General features: G+C 46.0%; 1 protein-coding gene across 1 annotated transcript in view; it reads left to right on the forward strand.

Moving 5' to 3' along the window:
* Window positions 1-27,367, forward strand: part of LOC142312622 (alpha-2-macroglobulin-like protein 1) — a 238,807-nt gene that overhangs the window by 44,669 nt on the left and 166,771 nt on the right. The window contains exons 6-9 of the mRNA XM_075351617.1: window positions 1,486-1,642; window positions 6,453-6,537; window positions 16,807-16,960; window positions 18,630-18,744. Coding sequence (XP_075207732.1) covers window positions 1,486-1,642; window positions 6,453-6,537; window positions 16,807-16,960; window positions 18,630-18,744 — 511 coding nt within the window. The remainder of the gene's footprint in view (window positions 1-1,485; window positions 1,643-6,452; window positions 6,538-16,806; window positions 16,961-18,629; window positions 18,745-27,367) is intronic.

Raw genomic sequence — 27,367 nt, forward strand, 5'->3', positions numbered from 1 at the left:
AAATGCTGCTTTTTTGGTTGTGTTTTGCTGCGTTTTTTACTGCGTTTTGCTGCATTTTTCCAATGCATTGGATGGGTGGAAAAACACATCAAAACGCAGGAAAGAATTGACATGTCCATTTTTATTTTTTCACTTCAAAAACACAGCTTTAAAAAGAAGCTGTGTACGAACAACAAACATGAAAAGCCATAGGCGGGCTTTGCACGTTGCGACATCACAAGCCGATGCTGCGATGTCGCACGAGATAGTCCCCGCCCCCGTTGCAGGTACGATATCGTGTGATAGCTGGCGTAGTGAAAATTATCGCTACGCCAGCTTCATATGCACTCACCTGCCCTGCGACCATCGCTCTGGCCGGGGACTCGCCTCCTTCCTAAGGGGGCGGGTCGTGCGGCGTCATAGCAACGTCACACGGCAGGCGGTCAATAGCGGCGGAGGGGCGGAGATGAGCAGGATGTAAACATCCCGCCCACCTCCGTCCTTCCGCATAGCCGCCGGCGGCAGGTAAGGAGATGTTCCTTGCTCCTGCGGCTTCATACACAGCGATGTGTGCTGCCGCAGGAACGAGGAACAACATCGTACCTGTCGCGGCACCGGCATTATGGAAATGTCGGTGAATGCAACGATGATACGATAACGACGCTTTTGCGCTCGTTCATCATATCATCTAGCATTTACACAGTACGATGTCGAAAGTGATGCCGGATGTGCGTCACTTTCGATTTGACCCCATTGACATCGCACGTGCGATGTCGCAACATGCAAAGCCGCCCATAGACTTTGCTGGGGAAGCAAAGTCATGCAGTTTTAAGACCAAAAATGCACCGCAAAAACGCAGTAAAAAACGCCTAGTGCGCACATATCCTTATTACAACATTTTGTGAATTTTGGAGGCTTCTCGCTGAAAAGTTGCAAAACCAAAGACATAAAAAAGACACTTTCCACAAAATTCATTAATTGCATCATGTTGATGAATTTTCCAGAAAAAACAATAAGTAAATAAAATAAAAATGAAAAAGAAAACCCTCAAATGATGAATTGGCCTCTTTAAAGATGACCTTTCACCAAATTTTTAATGTTGAATGGGACACACGATATAAAAGTGGCTGCAAAGTGGAATTAAAAATGTATGTTTGCTTTTTACCTTTTCCTTGCAGAGATGTTAGCAATCAAAATATTTGGCACCTAATGAATCAAGTTTTGCTAAACCCAAGTGGGTGTTATCAGATAGCAACTCATATAGGGACAAATACATGTCTCCATTGAGAATACAAACTTGGGGGGAGGCTCATTCTGCAGCCAGACAGACATATAATTGGGAGAAAGAGGGGGAAATGGTCCAAAAATACATACATAGAGAAAAAGTCTACATATTTTTTAGTTTTAATCCGGATCACCTGGAAGGTTTGATCTGTTCTGGTTTTCTTCTATCCAACCCTAAGTAGTTCTAAGTAAAAAATTACCGTATTTCCTTCTTTTCTGCAGGACCCAAATAAAAACCGCATCGCACAGTGGCTGAATGTGACTACACAGCAAGGATTTGCCGAATTCAGCTTTCCTCTGGCCGATGAATTATCTTTTGGAAGTTATAAAATTAACATACCTGATGGCTGTGAAAAAGAGTTCAAAGTTGATAAATATGGTAAGGAAATAATAAGTGAAAAACTTAACATGAAGATAAAATATATTCAAGTTTTCCTATGATCACAAAACTGGCTAAAGACCAATTCTTTATCTTCATGTACTTCTTGTTTAATTAAGAGGCGCATGGAGAGAACAAGACCGGATATTCTGTGTAGTATGATACATTATGCACGGGTTCCTCACAATTAGTAATGAGCAGACCCGCAGATAACTGGGACCCAGTGATCTGGTTTCTAAAATCCGGTTCCGGGACGGATTCTGGTCCCCATATAAGTCTATGGGGATGAGAATCTGGCAATTAAAAATGGTGGTAGAAGGGATAGGGGAATTTGGAGCAAGCGCCCTGTACTTACCGAGGCTCCGGCATGGCTGTATGCTGCTCCCAAGCCTCACATTCACTACCTGGGCCACTAATTTTTGCTCATCCATATGCACTGCTTTCCCCACCCACCGGCACCTGTGATTGGTTGCAGTCAGATGCGCCCCCATGCTAAGTGTCAGCTGACTGCAACCAATCACAGGCGCCAGGATGGCTGGTGTGCGAGGAAAGCAGTGCAACTGTCTATGTGTGTCAGTATCATGGTCTAGAAATAAATAAATAAAACAATTGGTGTAGGGTCCCCTCATATTATGATACTGAGCACAGATTCACTAATCTGTAAGTGAAAGTAAACAAAAGCAGACACAGAAAAAATCCTTTATTTGTAATAAAAAACAAAAAAACACCCTCTTTAACCACTTTATTAACCTTCAAAACACCCCTGCAGGTCCGACGTAATCCACACAAGGTCCCCTAACGATTCAGCTCTGCTAAATCTGAACCTCACAGCGCGCGATCATGGAACATGACTAATCGCTGGGAGCTCCAGAGGATGAATGAACCACAGCGATCAGCGGTGACGTCACTCGGTGTTTGGCACTGTCAGTGTTAAAGGGCTGGTGGGGTGCAGAGTGTGGTCCTGCACTTTAAGTGCTCATGCGCACGTAACTGCTGATTGTTCTGCAACGATTTGACAGCACATGTGCGCTTCAAATTGCTGCAGAAACACTGCGTAATGAATGCAGTATTTTTATTAAAAAAAGCCGATTTTGTGCACCCTTGTTGCTGCCCCCACCATAGACAGAGTGGGAGCTGCATCCAGAACGCAGAAATAATTGACATGCTGCTTTTATGAACGCACGGATTTTGGTCAAAATTTTAGCGCCCAAATCGCTGCGTTCAAAAAAGCACTGTGCGCACGTCTCATGCACAACCTTCATAGGTTGTGCAGGGGACGCAGGAGTCATGCATTTACACTGCAGAGCAATACGCAGCGTAAATGCATGCTATTACGCAACGTGCGCATGAGCCCTAACAATGACAGTGCCGGCCGGGGAAGGGGGTGCAGGGCAACCTTGCATTCCCCAACCTCCGACCCGCAATGTCACTGTTAAAAGGCTGGCAGGGGGAAAGGCACGCCCTGCACTTTAAGCCAGAGTGCTTTAGGTCACCAGAGGTCATACCATGGGTACCCGGGTATGACCTCCGGTGAACTGAGTGATGTCACTATTGCCAGTCCCCCTTGTCAGTGTTTCCTGGAGCCTGGAGAAATCTGACATGTTTTCGGTTTCTCTAGGTTCGGATGTAGCAGAGCCAGGACCGTCGTGGGACGTCATGTAGATTACAGCGGAACTACAAAAAATAATTAAAGAGGGTAGGTAGTGATGAGGCATTATATAATTATAGAAAATTAAATAAAATATGTAAAAAGCAAATTAAGTTAGCTAAGTTTGAGACAGAGAGACTCATTGCGAGAGAAAGTAAAAATAATCCTAAAATATTCTTTAACTACATAAACAGTAAAAAACTGAAAAGCGATAGTGTTGGCCCCCTTAAAAATAGTCTTGGTGAAATGGTGGAAGGGGATGAGGGTAAAGCCAACCTGCTGAATGACTTTTTTTCTACGGTTTTTATACAAGAAAATGCCATGGCAGATGACATGACCAGTGATACCATAAATTCACCCTTGAATATTACCTGCTTAACCCAGCAGGAAGTACGCCGCCGCCTCGAAATCACTAAGGTTGACAAATCTCCGGGCCCAGATGGCATACACCCCAGAGTACTACAGGAATTGAGTTCTGTGATAGATAGACCATTATTTTTAATCTTCTCAGATTCCTTAATAACAGGGTCGGTACCGCAGGACTGGCGCATAGCAAATGTGGTGCCAATATTCAAAAAGGGGACAAAAACTGAGCCGGGAAATTATAGGCCGGTAAGTTTAACCTCTACGGTTGGTAAAATCCTTGAGGGTTTCTTGACAGATGCTATACTGGAGTATCTCAAGAAAAATAACCTTATGACAGAGTATCAACATGGGTTTATGAGGGATCGATCCTGTCAAACTAATTTGATCAGCTTCTATGAAGAGGTAAGTTCAAGTCTGGACCAGGGAAATGCAGTGGATGTTGTGTATATGGACTTTTCAAAAGCTTTTGATACGGTGCCACACAAAAGGTTGGTACATAAAATGAGAATAATGGGGATAGGGGAAAATATGTGTAACTGGGTTAAAAACTGGCTCAGTGATAGGAAACAAAGGGTGGTTATTAATGGTACGTACTCGGACTGGGTCTCAGTTCATAGTGGGGTACCACAGGGGTCAGTATTGGGCCCGCTTCTTTTCAACATATTTATAAATGACCTTGTTGGGGGCATGCAGAGTAGAATTTCAATATTTGCAGATGATACTAAACTCTGCAGGGTAATCAATACAGAGGAGGATAATTTTATATTACAGGGAGATTTATGTAAATTGGAGGATTGGGCTGAGAAGTGGCAATTGAAGTTTAATGTAGATAAATGTCAGGTCATGCACTTGGGTAGAGGAAATAACATTTATGATTATGTACTTAATTGTAGAACACTGGGTAAAACAGACACAGAAAAAGACTTGGGTGTATGGGTGGATGGTAAACTTCACTTTAGTGGACAGTGTCAGGCAGCTGCTGCCAGGGCTAATAAAATAATGGGATGTATTAAAAGAGGTATAAGTGTTCATGAAAAAAATATAGTTCTACCTCTGTACAAGTCACTAGTGCGACCGCACTTAGAATACTGTGTACAATTCTGGTCACCGATATATAAGAAGGACATAGCTGAACTGGAGAGGGTGCAGAGAAGAGCCACCAAGATTATTAGAGGAATGGGTGGGCTGCAATACGAAGACAGGTTATTAAACTTGGGGTTATTTAGTTTGGAAAAACGAAGGCTTAGGGGGGATCTAACCACAATGTATAAATATATGAGGGGACAGTACAGAGACCTTTCCAAAGATCTTTTTACACCTAGGCCTGCAACTGGAACACGGGGGCATCCGCTACGTCTTGAGGAAAGAAGGTTTAATCATAATCACAGACGAGGATTCTTTACTGTACGAGCAGTGAGACTATGGAACTCTCTGCCGCATTATGTTGTAATGAGTGATTCACTACTAACATTTAAGCAGAGCCTGGATGCCTTTCTTGAAAAATTTAATATTACCAGTTATGTATATTAGATTTTATGACAGGGTATTGATCCAGGGAACTAGTCTGATTGCCGGATGTGGAGTCAGGAAGGAAATTTTTTCCCCATTGGAACTTGTTCGCCACATTGGGGTTTTTTTTGCATTCCTCTGGATCAACATGTTAGGCTACGGGTTGAACTAGATGGACTTAGGGGCACTTTGCACACTGTGACATCGCAGGTGCGATGTCGGTGGGGTCAAATTGAAAATGACGCACTTCCGGCATCGCATGCGACATCGCAGTGTGTAAAGGCTGGATGATACGATTAACGAGCGCAAAAGCGTCGTAATCGTATCATCGGTGCAGCGTCGGCGTAATCCATGATTACGCTGACGCGACGGTCCGATGTTGTTCCTCGCTCCTGCGGCTGCACACATCGCTGTGTGTGAAGTCGCAGGAGCGAGGAACGTCTCCTACCGGCCTCACTGCGGCTTCCGTAGGATATGCGGAAGGAAGGAGGTGGGCAGGATGTTGACATCCTGCTCATCTCCGCCCCTCCGCTCTGATTGGCCGCCTGCCGTGTGACGTCGCAGTGACGCCGCACGACCCGCCCCCTTAACAAGGAGGCGGGTCGCCGGCCACAGGGACGTCGCACGGCAGGTGAGTGTGTGTGTGAAGCTGGCGTAGCGATAACTTTCGCTACGCCAGCTATCACCACATATCGCTGCTGCGACAGGGGCGGGCACTATCGCACTCGGCATCGCAGCATCGGCCTGCGATGTCGCAGTGTGCAAAGTGCCCCTTAGAGTCTCCCTTCAACCTTAAAAACTATGATACTATGATACTATGATACTACAAGGGTCTTTATAAATAGGGGAAAGAGAGTGCTCTATTTTATTTCAAATAAAAGATTTTTCTCTGTGTTTAGGTTTATTTCTTTTAACTATTGGATTAGATTCTTACCGCTCACTAATTCTGGGCTTGATGACAGTTGTGCGCTTTAGGAATAGACCATGAATTTAAAAAGCTTGGGTAACCTTGATAACACCTGTTAAAGTTTCTAAAAACAGTACTGATGCAAAGAGGTCACATATGGATAAAAATAAGAACGGGAATGATGCCATGCATAACAGGTGCATTATATAAAGGGTGAGGCATCATTGCATATACAGTATTCTGCTAGGTTCACTGTTGTAAATATAAAAAGTAGTAATAACTCAAGTATTATTAATATATTGCCTTAAACAACAAGTGTTATGAGTGGACTAATAACCAATAGTCAGAATGAGTAATAATTGACATTTCTATCCATTTAGAACCAAAGAGATTTGAGGTAAAGCTCACTGCCCCAGACAGTGTTGTCTTGACTGATAAATCCTTTCACGTGGAAGTTTGCGCCAGGTAAGAATCCAATAATATTACAGCATGACTCCGAACCCCATAATTACCAATATGGTCACTAGTAGACGTAACAGGTCCAGCAATGAGAGCATTAGTATAGACATTTTTAGATACTAGTTTAATTATTTTTTGTGAATTTATTACGCTGTATCTGGATCATTTCACAACATAAACTTCATACATTATTGCAAAGTTCTCTTAGAACCGGTGGGGTTGGTGGACTTCCTATAAAAAAATCACATCAGAATGACTGTATGATTCTCATACTTCAATGGACATTAGTCCGGCTAAGGAGTGAGAGAGCTCTTATCCAAGTTTATTAAGCTTTGGAAACCCAGTCTGGCTGACAGCTACAGCTTGTACGGATCAGTGAGAGATCTCAGCAGCAGCAGGGAGTGATCAATCTGACAAACTGTCAATCAAGCTAAGTGGGTGGAGATTATATTGAAAATGTATTAAGTTATTATATAACTATTCTGACTCTTGGATTCTCAAGGTAAGTAGACCAACCAACGGTGCTCCTACTTGGTTCCTGGTGCTCCAAACCTGTTCCCAGGGTACATAGATGAGGTAGGTCGATAGCAATAAGGCAGACCGCACCTTGGGATCAACAGTTCAACTGCTTTACTGGATAACACTAATGATTCACATCTTCTGGAGCATATAGCTGCGACACTGGATCTCCATAGGCTTTGGTTGGTTGGCAACTGGACTGGTGCTCTGATATAGAAAATCTATATCGTGGCTGGGTCCTACTGCGATGGGCTCCGAAAAGACTATCTGGAGAGGTACAGGACATTAGCCACTCTTGTCACCCGCTCATCACCTTAACTGTCTCAACTGCCAACTGTCAACTCTCCCTGGTTACCATAGTGACCAAGCAATAGAGGATATTGATCAAACATCCTCCAATACAGACCCTTGCCAACACATACTGCCACCTGCTGGTCTCCAGTGGTATTACAGAACAACATCTTAGGGGTACTTTGCACGCTGTGACATCGCTAGCCGATGCTTGCGATGCCGAGCGTGATAGTACACGCCCCGTCGCACATGCGATATCTTGTGATAGCTGCCGTAGCGAACATTATCGCTACGGTAGCTTCACACGCACTTACCTGCCCTGCGACGTCGCTCTGGCCAGCGACCTGCCTCCTTCCTAAGGGGGCGGGTCGTGCGGAGTCACAGCGACATCACACGGCAGGCGGCCAATAGAAGCGGAGGGGCAGAGATGAGTGGGACGTAAACATCCCGCCCACCTCCTTTCTTCCGCATAGCTAGTGGAGGCAGGTAAGGTGATGTTCCTCGCTCCTGCGGCTTCATACACAGCGATGTGTGCTGCCGCAGGAACGAGGAACAACATCGTATCTCCTATTGGTGCAACATTATGAAAATGACCGACACTACACAGATCACCGATTTACGACGCTTTTGTGACCGTTTATCGGCGCATCTAGGCTTTACACGTTGCAACGTCGTTACCGGTGCCGGATGTGTGTCACTTTCGATTTGACCCCGACGAGATCGCAGTAGCGATGTCGCAGCGTGCAAAGTACCCCTTACATTTAATTTGACAATGAGACCAGGCAATACATCAAATCATAAATTATTCTACAGACTCCAATGAATGCACAAACTTTTGTAATGGCCCCTTCTGGGTCATTACACATACGGTGGTGGAATAATAAATAGTACTGACAGCCTGGCTGTGTTGTTCATTAATCGTGAACCACTAAAATTGATTAATGCATCTTCTTTGGAGTAGTGAGCACCACTGCTATGTATCTATATTGAACCTTTGCACAACTTTGTCCATTGGAAACAATGGAGAAGTGCCAACCACTTGTCATGTGGGTGGAGGCTCATTCAAAGGTTTGCTATGGACCCATGGCTCCTCTGCTTAGGCCTCATTCATGTTACTGTTAAGGCTGTGCTCACACCACCATATAACTTAGACAAGGGCTATCTAATGTTTTATCAGATAGCACTGGCTCAAATTTTATACTATGGGGCTGTGCTAAACAGCTCTTTTTTTCTCACATCTATTCAGCATGAGAAAAAAAAACCCCAACATGCTGTGATTGGAGCATGAATCGGACTGCGTGTACCCTTTCAAGTCTAGGGGGGGGGGAATCATCAGACTCCACTCAGATGACATCCGAGTGCAGACCAATTTCTGCGGACTTATAGATTGAAGAAGATGTAGACAGTTTACTCTTCTTCTTCTCCTGACAGTGTGCTCTGATTCTTTCATCCGCAAATAGTGGACCACACTCTGACCAGTGTTGTTAGCATAATCAGCCCAAATCTCTCACATGAGATAATCTACAGCTAATAACTACAGCCTAATAGTGAAATAGCTTGTTTTTATGGTTATATACAGTGATGAGAAAAACTAAGCACACTTTTCTATGAATTCTATGGTTTTACGTTTAAGGGCATAACAACAAAAACAAGAGACAAATGAACAGGCAGTGTGTGAAAATGATGTACACCCTTACAGCTGCCATAGGACTCAATAGAGTAAGCAGCAGACAGGTGCTGCTAATCGAATGCCTTTAATTCATTGTTCATCATCAAATTTGACCACCTCCATAAAAGTTTTTTTAAAGGGAACCTGTCACCAGATGTATCCCCTACACACTGCGGCCACTACCAGTGAGCTCTTATATACAGTATGCTAGAATGCTGTGCATAAGAGCCCAGGCTGATCTGTATAACATAAAAAACACTTTTATTATACTCACCTAGGGGGAGGTCCGGCGCCTCTTCTCTTATTGTGATCACCATCCTCCTTCTACCCAGCCCAGTGGGGTTGACAAGTCCTACGTCATCCACACAGAGGCCTCCATGGTGCTCCTGTGCATGCGCACTTCTTTCTACGATGTTACGGGCAGAGCAAAATACTGCAATACGCAGGTGCTAAAAAAGGTCAAAAAAATGTCCACGCATGTGCACTACAATATTTTACTCAGTAGGGCACATCAAAGTGCACGTGCACCAGAGGGCAATGGAGGCATCTGTCTGGATGATGTAGGACATGTCATGGACACGAAGCAGGGAAAGAGGGTGGCAATCGCAAAAAGAGAGACCATTGACACCAATCGGACCACACCGCCCGAGCATGCACTAGGATTTTTAAATGATGGAAGTAAGGAAAAAATCAATGTGTTAGATACTGTAGTGAGGGAATGAGAGGGAATTTTAATGCAGTCATATTAGAAATCAGTTTAGATTGGGGCAATAAATAGATAGGGATTTGGACTGAAATTTCTTAAGCCTTTGGAACACCCATTTAATAGTGATGAGCGAGCATGCTTGTCACTACTCGGTACTCGCACGAGTATCGCTGTACTCGGGCTGCTCGGCGGGGACCGAGTAATCTCGCGATACTCGTGCTGTACTCGTGGTCTTCATCCCTGCATGTTGGCGCTCTTTTGAGAGCCAGCCCTCATGCAGGGATTGGCTGGCAGACCACTGCAATGCCACAGCCCTGTTAGTTGTGGAATTGCAGTGATTGGCCGGCCTGCACAGCGTGACCGAGCCTTTATATCGGCCGGCGCGCTGTGCTCTGCTCACAGCTATTCAGACAGTCAGTGTAGGGAGAGTGTCGCTGATTCAGGGAAAGCTTTGCGGCCCTTTATAGCTTTTTCAGTTGCAGGGCTGCAAACAGTGTGACCAAAAGTCCTTCTCAGGACTATTCTAGTTGTATACAGGCAGGCAGGGTATAGCCAGGTCGGAGTACAGTAGCAGAGTCCTTCTCAGGACTATTGTTGCTATATACAGGCAGGGTATAGCCAGGTCTGAATACAGGCTAGTGACCAAAAGAGTCCTTGTCAGGACTATTGTACCAGTATACAGGCAGGCAGGCAGGCAGGGTAGTGGTGACCGTATACCAGCCTTCATCATATCTGGGGCTGGTGTACACAGTGTAAAACAGTCCAGATAGTGTCTGACTTGTCTGTAATTGTCGCTCCCCAAAAAAACCTGTTAGGTTATTATTGCGTCCGTGCTTGGTTTTTAAAACCGCACGTGTGTGCCTGTTGGTGGCAGCGTACAGGTGCACTTGTGTGCAATTTCCACACACTTTGATATAACGCACAAGTAGTGAATATACACGTCAGCAGTGCACAGCATTGCAAAATGCGCAAGGGCATTGGCAAGGAACAAGGAAGTGGACGTGATGGTGGTGCAGGCAGAGGCCGAGGTCGTGGGCAAGCTCTAATTTCGCCACAACAAAGGGCCACATCTAGTCGCTCGCACGTCCTGTCCCAAATTCTTGGGGACCGCAGCAGTACACCGCTCTTGAACCAAGACCAGTGTCAACAGGTTGTTAGTTGGATAGCAGATAATGCTTCCAGTCAGATTGGCACCACCACAAACACTCTGTCTTCCACACGGTCAAGTGTCAGTAGCCGTGATACTGCACCGCACATTTCTGAACCTGATCCTCCTTCCTACCACCAGGCTGAGTACACGTCCTCCTCGGACATTAATGATCCCACACTTGGACACTCGGAAGAGCTGTTCACGTTTCCATTCACACATTCTGGCCTCTCGCCAGCTCATATTGAAGTGGGTCATGAGGAGATCGTCTGTACAGATGGCCAAATATTTGAGCAGCCACGTTCTCACGAAGTTGGCAACGTGTCTCAACAAGTGGTGGACGATGATGAGACACAATTGTCAGCAAGTCAGGAGGAGGAGCAGGGTGCGGAAGAGGAAGACGACGTGGTGGATGATCCAGTAACTGACCCAACCTGGCAGGAGGATATGCAGAGCGAGGACAGCAGTGCACAGGGGGAGGGAGGCGTAGCATCACAACAGGCAGTAAGAAGCAGGGTGGTGGCCCCAGGCAGAAGTCAGGCAACCGTTCCCCGGAACAACACGACGACACAAGGTGCCTGTACAAATGTTAGGTCTTCCCGAGTCTGGCAGTTTTTTAAGTTGGATCCAGATGATTCAAAAAAGGCCATTTGCAACACCTGCCGTGCCAGCATCAGCAGGGGTACCAAAACTAGCAGCCTGACCACCACCAGCATGATCAGGCACATGTCAGCCAAGCACCCGACTTTGTGGGAAGTACAACAGAGTCGAGGAGCAGTGCTTGCTGATGTCACTGCTACGTCTTCGCTGGTTGTGCATGCGAGCCAATCCTCTGTCCATGCTGCCTGCGAACAAGCCTCCTCCACTCCTGCACCTGCAGTTGCCTACGCAGAAAGAACACCATCATCAAGCACGTCCTTGTCCCAGCGCAGCGTTCAGTTATCCATTCAGCAAACCTTTGAACGCAGGCGCAAATACACTGCCAACACCCCACATGCCACAGTTCTAAATGCTAACATTTCGCGACTGCTTGCGCTGGAAATGTTGCCTTTTAGGCTGGTGGAGACTGAAGCATTCCGTGACCTGATGGCGGCAGCTGTCCCACGTTACTCGGTCCCCAGCCGCCACTATTTCTCCCGGTGTGCCGTCCCCGCGTTGCATAACCACGTGTCACAAAACATCACACGTGCCCTGAACAACGCTGTTTCACCCAAGGTCCACCTAACCACAGACACGTGGACAAGTGCTTGTGGGCAAGGCCGCTACATCTCGTTGACGGCACACTGGGTTAATATTGTGGAAGCTGGGACCCAGTCTGAGCGAGGGACGGAACACGTCCTTCCCACACCAAGGTTTGCAGGCCCTACCTCAGTCAGTGTTTCACCCACACTCTACAGCTCCGGAATGTCATGCTCTTCAGCCTCCTCCTCCTCCTGCGCATCCTGATCCACTGTGCCCTCCACACCAGTCACAAGCTGGAAGCACTGCAGCACTGCCTCGGCGAAGCGGCAACAGGCTGTGCTGAAGCTAATCTGCATAGGTGACAAACCCCACAATGCAGAAGAGCTGTGGACAGCTCTGAAACAGCAGGCAGATCACTGGCTCACACCTCTGAACCTAAAGCCAGGAAAGGTCGTGTTTGACAATGGCCGGAACCTGGTGGCGGCTTTGAGGCGAGGCCAGCTGACACATGTTCCATGCGTGGCCCATGTGCTCAACCTCGTGGTTCAGCGGTTTATAAAGTCATACCCAGAGCTGTCTGATCTGCTGGTAAAAGTTCGCCGCCTGTCTGCACATTTTCGAAAGTCACCTACTGCTTCAGCCGGCCTTGCCGGCTTTCAGCGCCGTTTGCATCTTCCGGCTCACAGACTGGTGTGTGATGTCCCCACGCGTTGGAATTCAACTCTGCACATGTTGGTCAGGATATGTGAGCAGAAGAGGGCAGTTGTTGAGTACCTGCATCACCTAAGCCGTCGGGAAATGGGTCAAACTCCACACATAACACCTGAGGAGTGGAGATGGATGTCAGACCTATGTACCATCCTCCAAAACTTTGAGGACTCCACCAAGATGGTGAGTGGTGATGACGCCATTATTAGCGTCACCATACCGCTACTCTGCCTTCTAAAACGGTCTCTGCTGAAAAACAAACATGATGCATTGCAGGCGGAGCGCGATGAGTTGCAGCAAGAAACAGTAGTGGGTGTGGGTGATAACACACAGCCCAGCCTCGTCTCATCACAACGTGCAGTGGAGGACTATGACGAGGAGGAGGATGAAGACATGGAGCAACTCTCCGGCCAAATTGAGGATATGACATGCACACCAGTCATATCCTCGGTTCAGCGTGGCTGGCCAGAGGACAGGGTAGATGAGGAGGAGGAGGAGGAGGAGGAGGAGGAGGACAGCATGTTCAGTCATCTTGTTGGTCAGGCTACTGAAGTCCTGGCTGTTAAGAGTCTGGCGCACATGGCTGACTTTATGGTAAGCTGCCTGTCTCGTGACCCTCGCGTTAAGAACATCTTGGCCGACAATCATTACTGGTTGGTAACACTGTTAGACCCACGCTACAAGGAGAACTTTTTGTCTCTTATTCCCGTGGAGGAGAGGTCAACCAAAATGCAGCAGTTTCGGAAGGCCATACTCACGGAAGTAGGCAAAGCATTCCCCTCACAAAACGCTAGCGGCATAGGTCATGAATCAGTGGACAACCGAGGCGTACAGCCGAGAGAGGCACAAGTCCAATCCGCCAGAGGTAGGGGAACAGTCTTTAAGATGTGGGACAGTTTTCTCAGCCCCTCACATACCACAGCCCCTGAGGTGCGGGGTAGTGCCACAAGAAATCCTAAGTTTGCCCAGATGCTGAAGGAGTACCTTGCAGATCGAACAACTGTACTCCGACATTCCTCTGTGCCTTACAATTATTGGGTATCCAAGCTGGACACGTGGCATGAATTGGCTCTCTACGCCTTGGAAGTCCTGGCCTGCCCTGCTGCTAGCGTTTTGTCAGAGCGTGTTTTTAGTGCCGCAGGTGGAATCATTACAGATAAACGCACCCGCCTGTCAACTGAAAATGCTGACAGGCTGACTCTGATCAAGATGAACAAGGGTTGGATTGGGCCAGACTTCACCACACCACCAGCAAATGAGAGTGGAATTTAAAGTTTGCCATGTACCTCCACTCACCCATGGGTACACACTTCTGGACTTTGGATAATCGCTGGACTGCTCCTCCTTCTCCTCATGCGCCACCATGATGATGGCCGTTACAAATTGCAATACTTAGGCCTTTGTTTCAGGTATACCCCCAGTGGTAAATTTTTTCGCCCATTCTTTGCAGAATGGACATTACAACGACAGGAGACCCGCTCCTTTGCAATGGGAACAATGTTTTGAGGCCCTCATGCACGTCTCTACCCAGGGACAACGTGGAGCCTCCCAATTTTTGGCTGCCCTGCCTAAGGGCTATACTATAATACACCCACTTCCTTAAAATGGACACTTAATGTTTTGAGGCCCTCATGCACGTCTCTACCCAGGGACAACGTGGAGCCTCCCAATTTTTGGCTGCCCTGCCTAAGGGCTATACTATAATACACCCACTTCCTTAAAATGGACACTTAATGTTTTGAGGCCCTCATGCACGTCTCTACCCAGGGACAACGTGGAGCCTCCCAATTTTTGGCTGCCCTGCCTAAGGGCTATACTATAATACACCCACTTCCTTAAAATGGACACTTAATGTTTTGAGGCCCTCATGCACGTCTCTACCCAGGGACAACGTGGAGCCTCCCAATTTTTGGCTGCCCTGCCTAAGGGCGTTACTATAATACACCCACTTCCTTAAAATGGACACTTAATGTTTTGAGGCCCTCATGCACGTCTCTACCCAGGGACAACGTGGAGCCTCCCAATTTTTGGCTGCCCTGGCAAAGGGCTATACTGAAATAGACCCACTTCCTTACAATGGGCACTTCAGGTTTAAAGGCCATCATGCACGTCTCTATCCAGGGACAATGTGGAGCCTCCCAATTTTTGGCTGCCCTGGCAAAGGGCTATACTGAAATAGACCCACTTCCTTACAATGGGCACTTCAGGTTTACAGGCCATCATGCACGTCTCTATCCAGGGACAATGTGGAGCCTCCAAATTTTTGGCTGCCCTGGCAAAGGGCTATACTACAATAGACCCACTTCCTTACAATGGGCACTTCAGGTTTACAGGCCATCATGCACGTCTCTATCCAGGGACAATGTGGAGCCTCCCAATTTTTGGCTGCCCTGGCAAAGGGCTATACTGAAATAGACCCACTTCCTTACAATGGGCACTTCAGGTTTACAGGCCATCATGCACGTCTCTATCCAGGGACAATGTGGAGCCTCCCAATTTTTGGCTGCCCTGGCAAAGGGCTATACTGAAATAGACCCACTTCCTTACAATGGGCACTTCAGGTTTACAGGCCATCATGCACGTCTCTATCCAGGGACAATGTGGAGCCTCCCAATTTTTGGCTGCCCTGGCAAAGGGCTATACTGAAATAGACCCACTTCCTTACAATGGGCACTTCAGGTTTACAGGCCATCATGCACGTCTCTATCCAGGGACAATGTGGAGCCTCCCAATTTTTGGCTGCCCTGGCAAAGGGCTATACTGAAATAGACCCACTTCCTTACAATGGGCACTTCAGGTTTACAGGCCATCATGCACGTCTCTATTCAGGGACAATGTGGAGCCTCCCAATTTTTGGCTGCCCTGCCTAAGGGCTATACTACAATAGACCCACTTCCTTACAATGGGCACTTCACGTTTAAAGGCCCTCATGCACGTCTGTATGCAGGGGCATTGGTGAACCTCACAATTTTGGACTGCCCTGGCAAAGGAAAATACTACAAAGACTCACTTCCTCAAAATGGGCACATTAGACTCAAGAGGCCTTCATGTACGTCTCTTCTCAGGGACATCGGAGTGCCACACAATGTTTTCACGTAAAATCTTTCATGTATTAATCTCAAAAAGTAACATACACCAGCTCTATCTCACTATTGGGTATGTGCCCTTAACATTTCCGCCATGAAAAATCATTTTGGGGTCATTTTGGAAGGTTTTCTGGTGAGTCCGTAAAAATGGCGTAAAACGCGGACAAAATTGTTCACAGCTGTGACTTTTGAGTGATAAATGCTTCAAGGGGTCTTCCCCATGCTGTTGCCATGTCATTTGAGCACTCTTCTGAGACTTTTGTGCCATTTTTAGGGTTTCTCCATGCTGCCGGGGGGTCATTTCACAAAAATACTCGGGTCTCCCATAGGATAACATTGGGCTCGTTGCTCGGCCCGAGTACACGAGTATCTTGGGAGGCTCGGCCCGAGCTTCGAGCACCCGAGCTTTTTAGTACTCGCTCATCACTACCATTTAACACTGGACAGTGAGTTTATTTTAATGAGTATTAGGCCAGGGTCACGGTGTATAGCATCCGATGCTACAGCTAATGATGACACTTGGCTCATACTCTGCTGCAAGCGTGGCCAAGTGTCATCTGATTCGATACTCTCACATGCGAAAAGAAGAGCACAAGTGAGGAGAAGGAGATGTTAATTTCTCCTTCTTCTCCATTGTCTGTTCAGTATATTGGACTGCACTCGGATGTCATCCGAGTGTAGTCCGATGTTTCACACCCACTCATAGACTTGTATGGGTAAGCATGATCTGAGACAAGCTGCTAATCACAGCATGCTGTAATTTGTTTGCTCACGCCGAATCGACATAAGAAAAAAAATCGCAGATCTGACCTGCATCATTGACTAACATTGGTCCAAGTGCAATGCGAGACTTTCTTGCACTCTACTCGTCCGATTTAAACACTAATGTGATTGAGGCCTTAAATTGCTAAATTCAAACAACCTATAAGAGGACCTCAGTATCTAACACTTGTGTCTCTATTTCCAGGTATACTTATGGAATGCCGGTAGAAGGGATAATTGATCTTTCGGTGTGTGCTGAAATACACAGTCATATGTGGTATTACCGAGAGGACTCCGACTATGACAGCACTGAAGAAGACACAAGGAATCCAAATTGCTTCTATCTGAAGGGACAGAAGGTGCGGAAACGTTGTGTTACAAACACCAAATTTGTTTGTTATTTTTTTATGTTCCTTAAAGGGAATGCTTCATTTTGGTAAGACCTGTTGTTTAGTCCAGATTTTTATCTTAAATCTACTGTATTTTTTATTTAACTTATTTTTTTATTTTTGTTTTTATCTAGGATGTCACTATCTATAGTTTAAAAAATCAGAAATCTTGCAATTTTCATATTGATCACTAAGTCAAAATCAAAACTCATACTACCTGTTCTCTTCCACATAGATATAGACGGTTGTAGATTTGTTCTGATTCATTGACTTTTACAGGAGAGCTTTCTAGCAGATACGGGGAAACCCAAACTGTAAGATACCGGATAACTACTGTCCGTGCACGGACCCCGAACACAAACTTCTCACAGAAGTCCATGTTACTGTTCAGGCACTGCCACCCAGATAATTAAAAAAACAAATAAAGCAGGACCATTCTACTTACTGACCTTCCCCATGGCTGTACCACTACTTCTGGGTCCACTCATTAACTCTCATACATATTCACTGCTTCCCCCTCCTACCATCAGTCCCAGTGTCTGTGATTGGTTGCAGTCAGACTGCGCTCCCATCCTGTGTGACTGCATGTGTCATTGGTTGGCATCCCACATGCTGTCTGCTTCCCTATAGTGGTGTAAAAATAATAATAAACAAATTAGCATAGGGCCCTCTTATATTCATATTGTGATACCCAGCTTCAGCCCTCAGATGTGCGCTTATCTTGGCTGTGTATGAAAATAAAAGGGACCCTATGTGGGTTTTTTTATTTAACTAAATTATTTTAACAAATGGTGTGTGGTCCCCCTCCTTACAATTTTGATACCCAGCCAAGATAAAGCTGACAGCTGGAGGCAGATATTGTTAGGCTGCGGAGATACATGGTTATTGGGGACCCCAGCCTAAAAATAGCAGCGTGCGGCCGCACAGAATTGTCGCATCCCTTAAATATGAAAATCCTGGCACTTTACCTGGCTCGTCCCGATTAATATAAGAGGTTAATGAAAGCTCACAGCTGCCACTAAGCCCTTGATTAGTAATGGGAGGCATCTATGAGACCTCCCTATTACTAATCCTGTAAGGGAAAAGAAATAAACACAAACACCGAAAAAATCCTTTGCTGAAATTTATTCACCAAATTCCTGCACCAATACTGCATCTTCCAACAAAAATTCTCATCAAAACTGAATCACATTTTGAAGTTGTTTTTTTTAGCCAGGAGATGCAGATTTGTTGCAGGAATTTGGTGCATAAATTCCAGCACCAAACCCGCATCTATTGTCCAAACATCCCATCTAAACTGCATCTTGGCGTGTGTGGACCGGAAGCAGGCTTATCTTTTAGGCAGCACATGCCCCATAGCCCGGAAGATAGAAGATATAAAAGGGGATTTTAGCCAAACAACCCCTCATCCAGGAGGCATACAGGTATGGCTAAGTTCACCTCTATGTCACCTGTATGCCCATATTAATAACTAAAAAAAAACACATAAGGGTGAAAGATTCCCTTAAGAGCAGCATGTATTGCGGACCTAAAACTTCACAATAGAAATTGCAGAAACCTTTTACACTATGTAGAACGTAACAACAATGCCCCTGTGATATTCCCTGTTGATTAACATATATGAATGATTTCTTTGTAGACTGACAACAATGGATGTTTCTCCAAAGATATTGAGCTTGGAAATTTTAATTTTACAACTGACATAATGACTACATTTTTAAAAATCAAATCGAAACTGACAGAAGGCACCACAGGTAAGTGAGAGGTGGGAAACAGGGGGTGCAACGGTAAGGACACTTAAGAACAAACATACCTTCACATTAAAGTGATTCTGTTACCCCCAAAATACTTTGAAACAAGCTACACAGTGATATAGGGTAGTTAGCGCCTATAAAACTTATACTAGCTACATACATGGTAGTTATACAGTGCCTAAGATATTAACTAGAGAGCTAATGTAAAAGCTCAGACTGTATATAGAAGACTACGTGGGGTTCATCTTATATATAGGGGGCTATGTGGGGGCTCATACTGTATATAAGGATCTATGTGGGGGCTACTACTGTATATAGGGGGCTATGTAAGGGCTCCTACTGCATATAGTGGGCAATGTGAAGGCTCATTTTTTATATATTGGGCTTTGTGAGGGCTCATACTGTGTATAGGGGGCTATGTGAGGGTTCCCACTGTACCTGGTATGTGTGGAAGCCCATCCTGTGTATAGGGAGTAGAGTTGAGCGCGGTTCGTGGTTCGAGGTTCTCCAGTTCTAGGCTCGAGTGATTTTGGGGCCTGTTCTAGATCGAACTAGAACTCAAGCTTTTTGCAAAAGCTCGATAGTTCTAGAAACGTTCGAGAACGGTTCTAGCAGCAAAAAAACAGCTAAATCCTAGCTTGGTTTCCGCTGTAATAATGTAAGTCACTCTGTGAATCACACTATTATGACATTTCAGTGTATAGTGTGCGTGAACAGCGCCTTCAGATCACTGCTGTTTCTATAATGGCGATCGCCATTTTTTTTTTTTTTTCCTTGTCTTCCTTCCCTAAGCGCGCGCGTGTAGTGGGGAGGGCCAGCATGTCAGCCAATCCCAGACACACACACAGCTAAGTGGACTTTTAGCCAGAGAAGCAACGGCATGTGTGATAGGATGTCCATGTCACATGTCCCTGCATTATAAAACCGGACATTTTCCTCCAGGACGCCATTATCTCTTCTGCGTCTTTGGTGTCAGACATCACTGTCGCAGCTCCGTCCTCCTGAGTCCTATCGCCGATACAGCTGTATGCGCTGCATACACAGCGATAGACAGCTTAGGGAGAGCACTTTCTAGCAGTCCTTTTAAGGGCTCAAACCGGCAGGGTCAGAGAGCCATAGGTGACAGGTCCTGAAAACAGCGCCAGCGTCTGTGCAGCCAAGGTCAGGGATTTCCTCCCTGCATTTCACCATTAGGAGGGAATAGAAAGGCAGGCTTCCATTCCTCTACCCATACCCACAATCCTGCCACTGTACCCTCCTGTCCTCTGCACACTCCAACTCATTATAACTAAGCCATTATACTAGCAAACACTCAGTGTACCTAGTGGCATCCTATACGTGGCTATTGGACTTTGCTATAGTCCCACTAGTGCAAAGACATTTGCAGAGCACGTCTGCCTGCATTGCACACTACAACTCTTTTTAACTAAGCCATTATACTAGCAAACAGTCAGTGTACCTAGTGGCATCCTATACGTGGCTATTGGACTTTTGTCTAGTCACACTATTGTAAAGATATTTGCAGCACGTCTGCCTGCATTGCACACTCCAACTTTTTTAAACTAAGCCATTATACTAGCAAACAGTCAGTGTACCTAGTGGCATCCTAAACGTGGCTATTGGACTTTGCTATAGTCCCACTAGTGCAAAGACATTTGCAGAGCGCGTCTGCCTGCATTGCACACTCCAACTCATTATAACTAAGCCATTATGCTAGCAAACACTCAGTGTACCTAGTGGCATCCTATACGTGGCTATTGGACTTTGCTATAGTCCCACTAGTGCAAAGACGTTTGCAGAGCGCGTCTGCCTGCATTGCACACTCCAACTCATTATAACTAAGCCATTATACTAGCAAACACTCAGTGTACCTAGTGGCATCCTATACGTGGCTATTGGACTTTGTTATAGTCCCACTAGTGCAAAGACATTTGCAGAGCACGTCTGCCTGCATTGCACACTACAACTCATGATAACTAAGCCATTATACTAGCAAACACTCAGTGTACCTAGTGCCATCCTAAACGTGGCTATTGTACTTTTGTCTATTCACACTATTGTAAAGATATTTGCAGCACGTCTGCCTGCATTGCACACTCAAACTTTTTTAAACTAAGCCATTATACTAGCAAACACTCAGTGTACCTAGTGGCATCCTAAACGTGGCTATTGTACTTTTGTCTATTCACACTATTGTAAAGATATTTGCAGCACGTCTGCCTGCATTGCACACTCAAACTTTTTTAAACTAAGCCATTATACTAGCAAACACTCAGTGTACCTAGTGGCATCCTAAACGTGGCTATTGTACTTTTGTCTATTCACACTATTGTAAAGATATTTGCAGCACGTCTGCCTGCATTGCACACTCCAACTTTTTTAAACTAAGCCATTATACTAGCAAACACTCAGTGTACCTAGTGGCATCCTATACGTGGCTATTGGACTTTGCTATAGTCCCACTAGTGCAAAGACATTTGCAGAGCACGTCTGCCTGCATTGCACACTACAACTCATGATAACTAAGCCATTATACTAGCAAACACTCAGTGTACCTAGTGCCATCCTAAACGTGGCTATTGTACTTTTGTCTATTCACACTATTGTAAAGATATTTGCAGCACGTCTGCCTGCATTGCACACTCAAACTTTTTTAAACTAAGCCATTATACTAGCAAACACTCAGTGTACCTAGTGGCATCCTAAACGTGGCTATTGTACTTTTGTCTATTCACACTATTGTAAAGATATTTGCAGCACGTCTGCCTGCATTGCACACTCAAACTTTTTTAAACTAAGCCATTATACTAGCAAACACTCAGTGTACCTAGTGGCATCCTAAACGTGGCTATTGTACTTTTGTCTATTCACACTATTGTAAAGATATTTGCAGCACGTCTGCCTGCATTGCACACTCCAACTTTTTTAAACTAAGCCATTATACTAGCAAACACTCAGTGTACCTAGTGGCATCCTATACGTGGCTATTGGACTTTGCTATAGTCCCACTAGTGCAAAGACATTTGCAGAGCACGTCTGCCTGCATTGCACACTACAACTCTTTTTAACTAAGCCATTATACTAGCAAACACTCAGTGTACCTAGTGGCATCCTAAACGTGGCTATTGTACTTTTGTCTATTCACAGTATTGGAACGTTATTTGCAGCACGTCTGCCTGCATTGCACACTCCAACTTTTTTAAACTAAGCCATTATACTAGCAAACACTCAGTGTACCTAGTGGCATCCTAATCGTGGCTATTGTACTTTTGTCTATTCACACTATTGTAAAGATATTTGCAGCACGTCTGCCTGCATTGCACACTCAAACTTTTTTAAACTAAGCCATTATACTAGCAAACAGTCAGTGTACCTAGTGGCATCCTAAACGTGGCTATTGTACTTTTGTCTATTCACACTATTGTAAACATATTTGCAGCACGTCTGCCTGCATTGCACACTCAAACTTTTTTAAACTAAGCCATTATACTAGCAAACACTCAGTGTACCTAGTGGCATCCTATACGTGGCTATTGGACTTTGCTATAGTCCCACTAGTGCAAAGACATTTCCAGAGCACGTCTGCCTGCATTGCACACTACAACTCTTTTTAACTAAGCCATTATACTAGCAAACACTCAGTGTACCTAGTGGCATCCTAAACGTGGCTATTGTACTTTTGTCTATTCACACTATTGTAAAGATATTTGCAGCACGTCTGCCTGCATTGCACACTCAAACTTTTTTAAACTAAGCCATTATACTAGCAAACACTCAGTGTACCTAGTGGCATCCTATACGTGGCTATTGGACTTTGCTATAGTCCCACTAGTGCAAAGACATTTGCAGAGCACGTCTGCCTGCATTGCACACTACAACTCTTTTTAACTAAGCCATTATACTAGCAAACACTCAGTGTACCTAGTGCCATCCTAAACGTGGCTATTGTACTTTTGTCTATTCACACAATTGTAAAGATATTTGCAGCACGTCTGCCTGCATTGCACACTCAAACTTTTTTAAACTAAGCCATTATACTAGCAAACACTCAGTGTACCTAGTGGCATCCTAAACGTGGCTATTGTACTTTTGTCTATTCACACTACTGCAAATCTATGTGCAGCACCTCTGCATGACACCCTCCTGCTCTGTTTTTAATAAGCTATAATGATAGCACAAAATACTGCCATTTAGTGGCATCATAGAACTGGCTGTTGTATTCCATTAGTGCCCCACTGGTGACAAGCTATTTCTAGCACCTCTACATGACACCCTCATGCACATTTTGCTACGCTAATGTTATAGCAAACTCATGGAATTCATTGCTGCATTTCATAATTCGGAGGGATAGAAAGTCAGGCTTCCTTTAGCTTTTCCTTCTGTTCATAGACAGCATCTCCAAGATCAATTTCCCCTCCACGTCTAAGTGTGGAGAGGCAGCTAGTGCGCATGCGTGTGCCGATGTACCCCAGCTGCAGCATAATTACAGTGTTTCGCCTAGTGAGTATGCTCAGCCTGACTGTGTTATTCCTGACGCTAAGTCTTCTTTTCGGGATACAGCGCATGCTCCCACACTAAGTGTGAAAAGCCTCTTTGCACAGGTGCTTGCATTCCGTGCCGGGTCTAAGTCCTGTTTTGTGCCTAGACACCATGCTAAAGCTGATAGTCTTTTTTCAGAGACTATATTTCATGCTACTGAGCATGCTCAGGCACTTCCTGCATCAGAGACTAGGTCCGGTAATGAACTCTTTGGCCCTGGCCCTGATGTGGGGGTCCCATATAGACCACAGGGCATCAGGTGTCCTCCCAAATGGCTTGCAGAGGCCCACACCTATGACTTGTCACCGCATTATTGATGGTCAAACGATGACTGGTGAGGTGTTTGGGTCATGGCAGCCATGAGGTCATCATTGAAGTTGCGGTTCCAAATAGGACGCTAGTTATGCCACTCATGACGTGTCACTCTACTTTTGTCTCCAGGAGGTGCATTGTGGTTCACCCTGGTTTGGGGCGGACCCAGGTTATAAAAGGGGCTGGAGCCAACAAGGAGGTGCGCAGTCTTCTATTATGCTCCGAAAGAGCACACCTCCATGTGTTGAACCCATTGCGGCTTTAGGCCAGAGGTAGGCAGGGATAGGGTGACGATGCAGGCCACCACCACAGTTGGTAACGCAGAACGGTTAAGACCAGCTCCTGTCCTACCAGTCCTGCTTGTGCAGCCCAGTGGCATTAACAGGCCTGCTGCTGCTGATGCGCCTGCTGTCCACAGGTGTGCCCCTACGCACACGGTCAGCGTACTCAATGGCCCCTGTGTTGTTAACAGGGAGTTCCTGGGCTGGGTGGGCATGTGGACCCTGTGACGCTAACAGGGCTCACAGTCTCCAGATCCGAACGGCGTCTAACTCGGTTCAGGCTACTATTAGTTTCATAGCCACACAGCTCTGTATCCTCCACCAAACCTTCCAGTTGCCAACCTCTCCTTTTCCAACTGGGAGCACGGTGGACACTGACTGCTGATGGGGATATATACCTTTCTCTTTCTTTTCTTATTAATTTTCGTTATATAGCGGTCACAGATTATATACCACTTTATCCAAATCTGCCAGTCCCACTGTAACAGATGGTGTTTCTTCAGCAAATGTTACTTTTGCTTAACCACCAAATCCACGGACCAAAACATTTTTCCCCTTTCCAACACACCTGTTCCCCTTTCCACCAGCATCTGTCCTTTTTCAACTCATTTTGTATATGACCAAAAGTGCAACTGTGCAGGGACACCGTACTCAACGCCATCTCAGCACAGCAGCCATCCCTCGGTCCCTCCGCTGTGGACAAGTAAAAGACCATTTCCTCCTATCCATGACAAAGCGTTGAGATTCACTCTGTGCAGCACTGGTGTTTAGTGGAAAAGTAGATCTAAGATTGCGTACCACATTCTGCAGATACTCCTGTATACGTGCGTCCATTTCTATGGCAGGAATTAGTTCGCCAAATTTTGTCTTGTACCGGGGATCTAACAGTGTGGCAACCCAGTATTCAGGATTACTTCAAATTCATACAATCCGAGGGTCATGTAGGTAGTGCAGCAAGAAGGCGCTCATGTGTCTTGTGCATCCAGGAGGACCAAGTCCTTGGTGTGTTGGTGGCAGAGAGGTGAGAATCGTGCATCCTTCCTCTGCCCTCTCCCCACAACCTCGCACAACCGAAATGTGAGCAAGCTCTCACTCATCTGCTGAGTCTTCCATGCCCATCGCCAGTTCGTCCTCCATTTCTTCATGGGCTCCTGCACTTTCATCAACACTTTTTGCTGATACTATGCGCCCTTGTTAATCCCTCTCCCTCACCATGAATGCCGCATAGGTGTCGCTGACCATCTGGACCTCATAGATCTTGTTATCCCTTCCGCATATGACTCCTCCTGTACTTCCTCCCCTTCCTCTTGTCCCAACACCTGACTCCGAATAATAATTACAGTGTGCTCCATCATGTAGATGACCAGAATTGTCACGCTGAGAATGACATTGCCAGTGCTAAACATCTTCGTCGACATTTGTAAACTGTGTAGAAGGGTGCATAGGTCCTTGATCTGACACCACTCCAGCAGCGTGATCTGCACCACCTCTTGATCAAGTTATCCCAGGCTATATGTCATACCGTATTTCAGCAGGGCTCTGCGTTGCTGCCACACACGCTGCAACATGTGCAGATTCCAATTCCTGCGTGTCGGAACATCGCATTTCCGGCGTTTAACTGCCAGACCCTAAGACTTCCGGAGTGATGAAAGTTGTTGAGCTGCTGTGTGCGCACGATGGAAGTGAGCACATAGCGAGCGTGCACGCTGCACAAGGCCATGTAGGCCGTGATGGTGTTTTAAAAATTGCTGGAGAATTTGGTTCAACACGTGAGCCATACAAGGCACGTGTGTCACATTGCCCTGAGGATGGCCCGCAGCCAGGTTTGCATCATTGCCGCACACGGCTGTTAAGTCACCAACGGAGTCCGCTCCGTCAATTTGTACTCCGGTCGCCAGGTGACAACGTGTTCCTTTCATGAATAGTGCTGATGATGGGAGAGGAGTCGATGCCAGCGGCGCAGGTGGACGCAGGTTATGCTCACCCACTGGGCTGCATTACCTTGACAGATGCAGAATCTCTGGCTGAATGTAGCTGGTGGGTATCTCACAGATGAAATACCATCATTCAGCTACAACCAATGGGAAGACACCACACCCTTTTTTATGCACATCCTGTCTGCAGACCACTGCCAGACATAGCTATGAACCTCTGGTTAATTTTACCCCCAGTTCAGTTTTATGATTTTGTGTGCTTGTTACCTGACTACTTTTCCTGCTTGCTGTTTATGTACCTTGTTGGCCGATCCGCATTTCACCTCTGCTTGTTTTCTGATTAAGTCCTGGCAGTCCCATTCTGTTCCTGTTCCTCAATTAATGTTTTGACCCTGCCTGACTACTATTCTCTGGAATAGCGGTGTGACTCACATTTCCCATACATTTCAAAGTAAAACTTTGACCGCCTGATGGCATTGAGCTCTGCTGCCAGCATAGTAAGGAGGTGTGTGGTAGTCCTTGTGCGCAGTTGCAAGGAAGGGTGGCCTGACCACACAGTGTTTGCGCCAAGGTGGAGGACCCACACGAGGTTGAAGAGGCAGAAGCAGTGTATTAACTTCTACATACAGAACAAGGATTGAAACAACTCGTGGGGACGGCAAGACTTGTACAGCAGACCCTTCTCCATCTCTCACCATAGTTTGCCAGTGCCCAGTCAGTGACATGTAATGACCCTGTCTATGCTTACTGGTCCAAGTATCTGTGTTGAAATGCACCCTGTCGCACACAGATTTTATCAAGGAAGTGGTGATGTTGTGTGCGACATGCTGGTGTAGCGCGGGCATGCTTTTCTTGGAGAAGCAGTGGTGATTGGGCATCTGGTACTGGGGCACAGCGACAGACATAAGGTCTCTAAAATCCTGTGTGTCCACTAGGCGGAAAGGCAGCATTTCGGTAGCCAACAGCTTACAGAGGGATAGAGTCAACCACTTAGCTTTGTCATGGGTCGCAGGAAGTGGCCTCTTATTTGACCACATCTGAGGGACAGAGATCTGGCTGCTGTCTGTAGACGGTGTTGAGTAGGGTGTCCCTGGAAAAATGCAGGTTTGTGAGGAAAGTGCAGGCGGAGACATGATGTTGCCTTCATCTTGCCTTCAGATCTGTTCATCTTGTATCATTTTTAAAAAACACAGCAAGCAAGGGTTACTCCAAGCGGAGTTTCCCTTTTTTCCAAAAATTGGGCACACAGACACCCCATCAGTGGCAGCACTTGTGCCCTAGTTGCAAACAGGATGTTTTGATTTGCATCAAGCACATTCAAAAATACGCCATAATTAACCGTCCCCAGCATGACACCGGGGTAGGTAGATAAAGTCTTTGCTGAACCATGACTTGGTCATCTTGGCTCCTTTTAAAAACAATGTAAGCAAGGGTTACTCCAAGCGGAGCCTCCCTTTTTTCCAAAAATTGTGCCCCACACACACCCACCCATTCAGTAGCAGCAGTTGTGCCATAGTTGTACACTTCACAGCTAGATTTGCATCAAGCACATTCCAA

The sequence above is a fragment of the Anomaloglossus baeobatrachus genome, chromosome 5 (assembly GCF_048569485.1).
Source record: "Anomaloglossus baeobatrachus isolate aAnoBae1 chromosome 5, aAnoBae1.hap1, whole genome shotgun sequence".
Classification (NCBI taxonomy): domain Eukaryota; kingdom Metazoa; phylum Chordata; class Amphibia; order Anura; family Aromobatidae; genus Anomaloglossus; species Anomaloglossus baeobatrachus.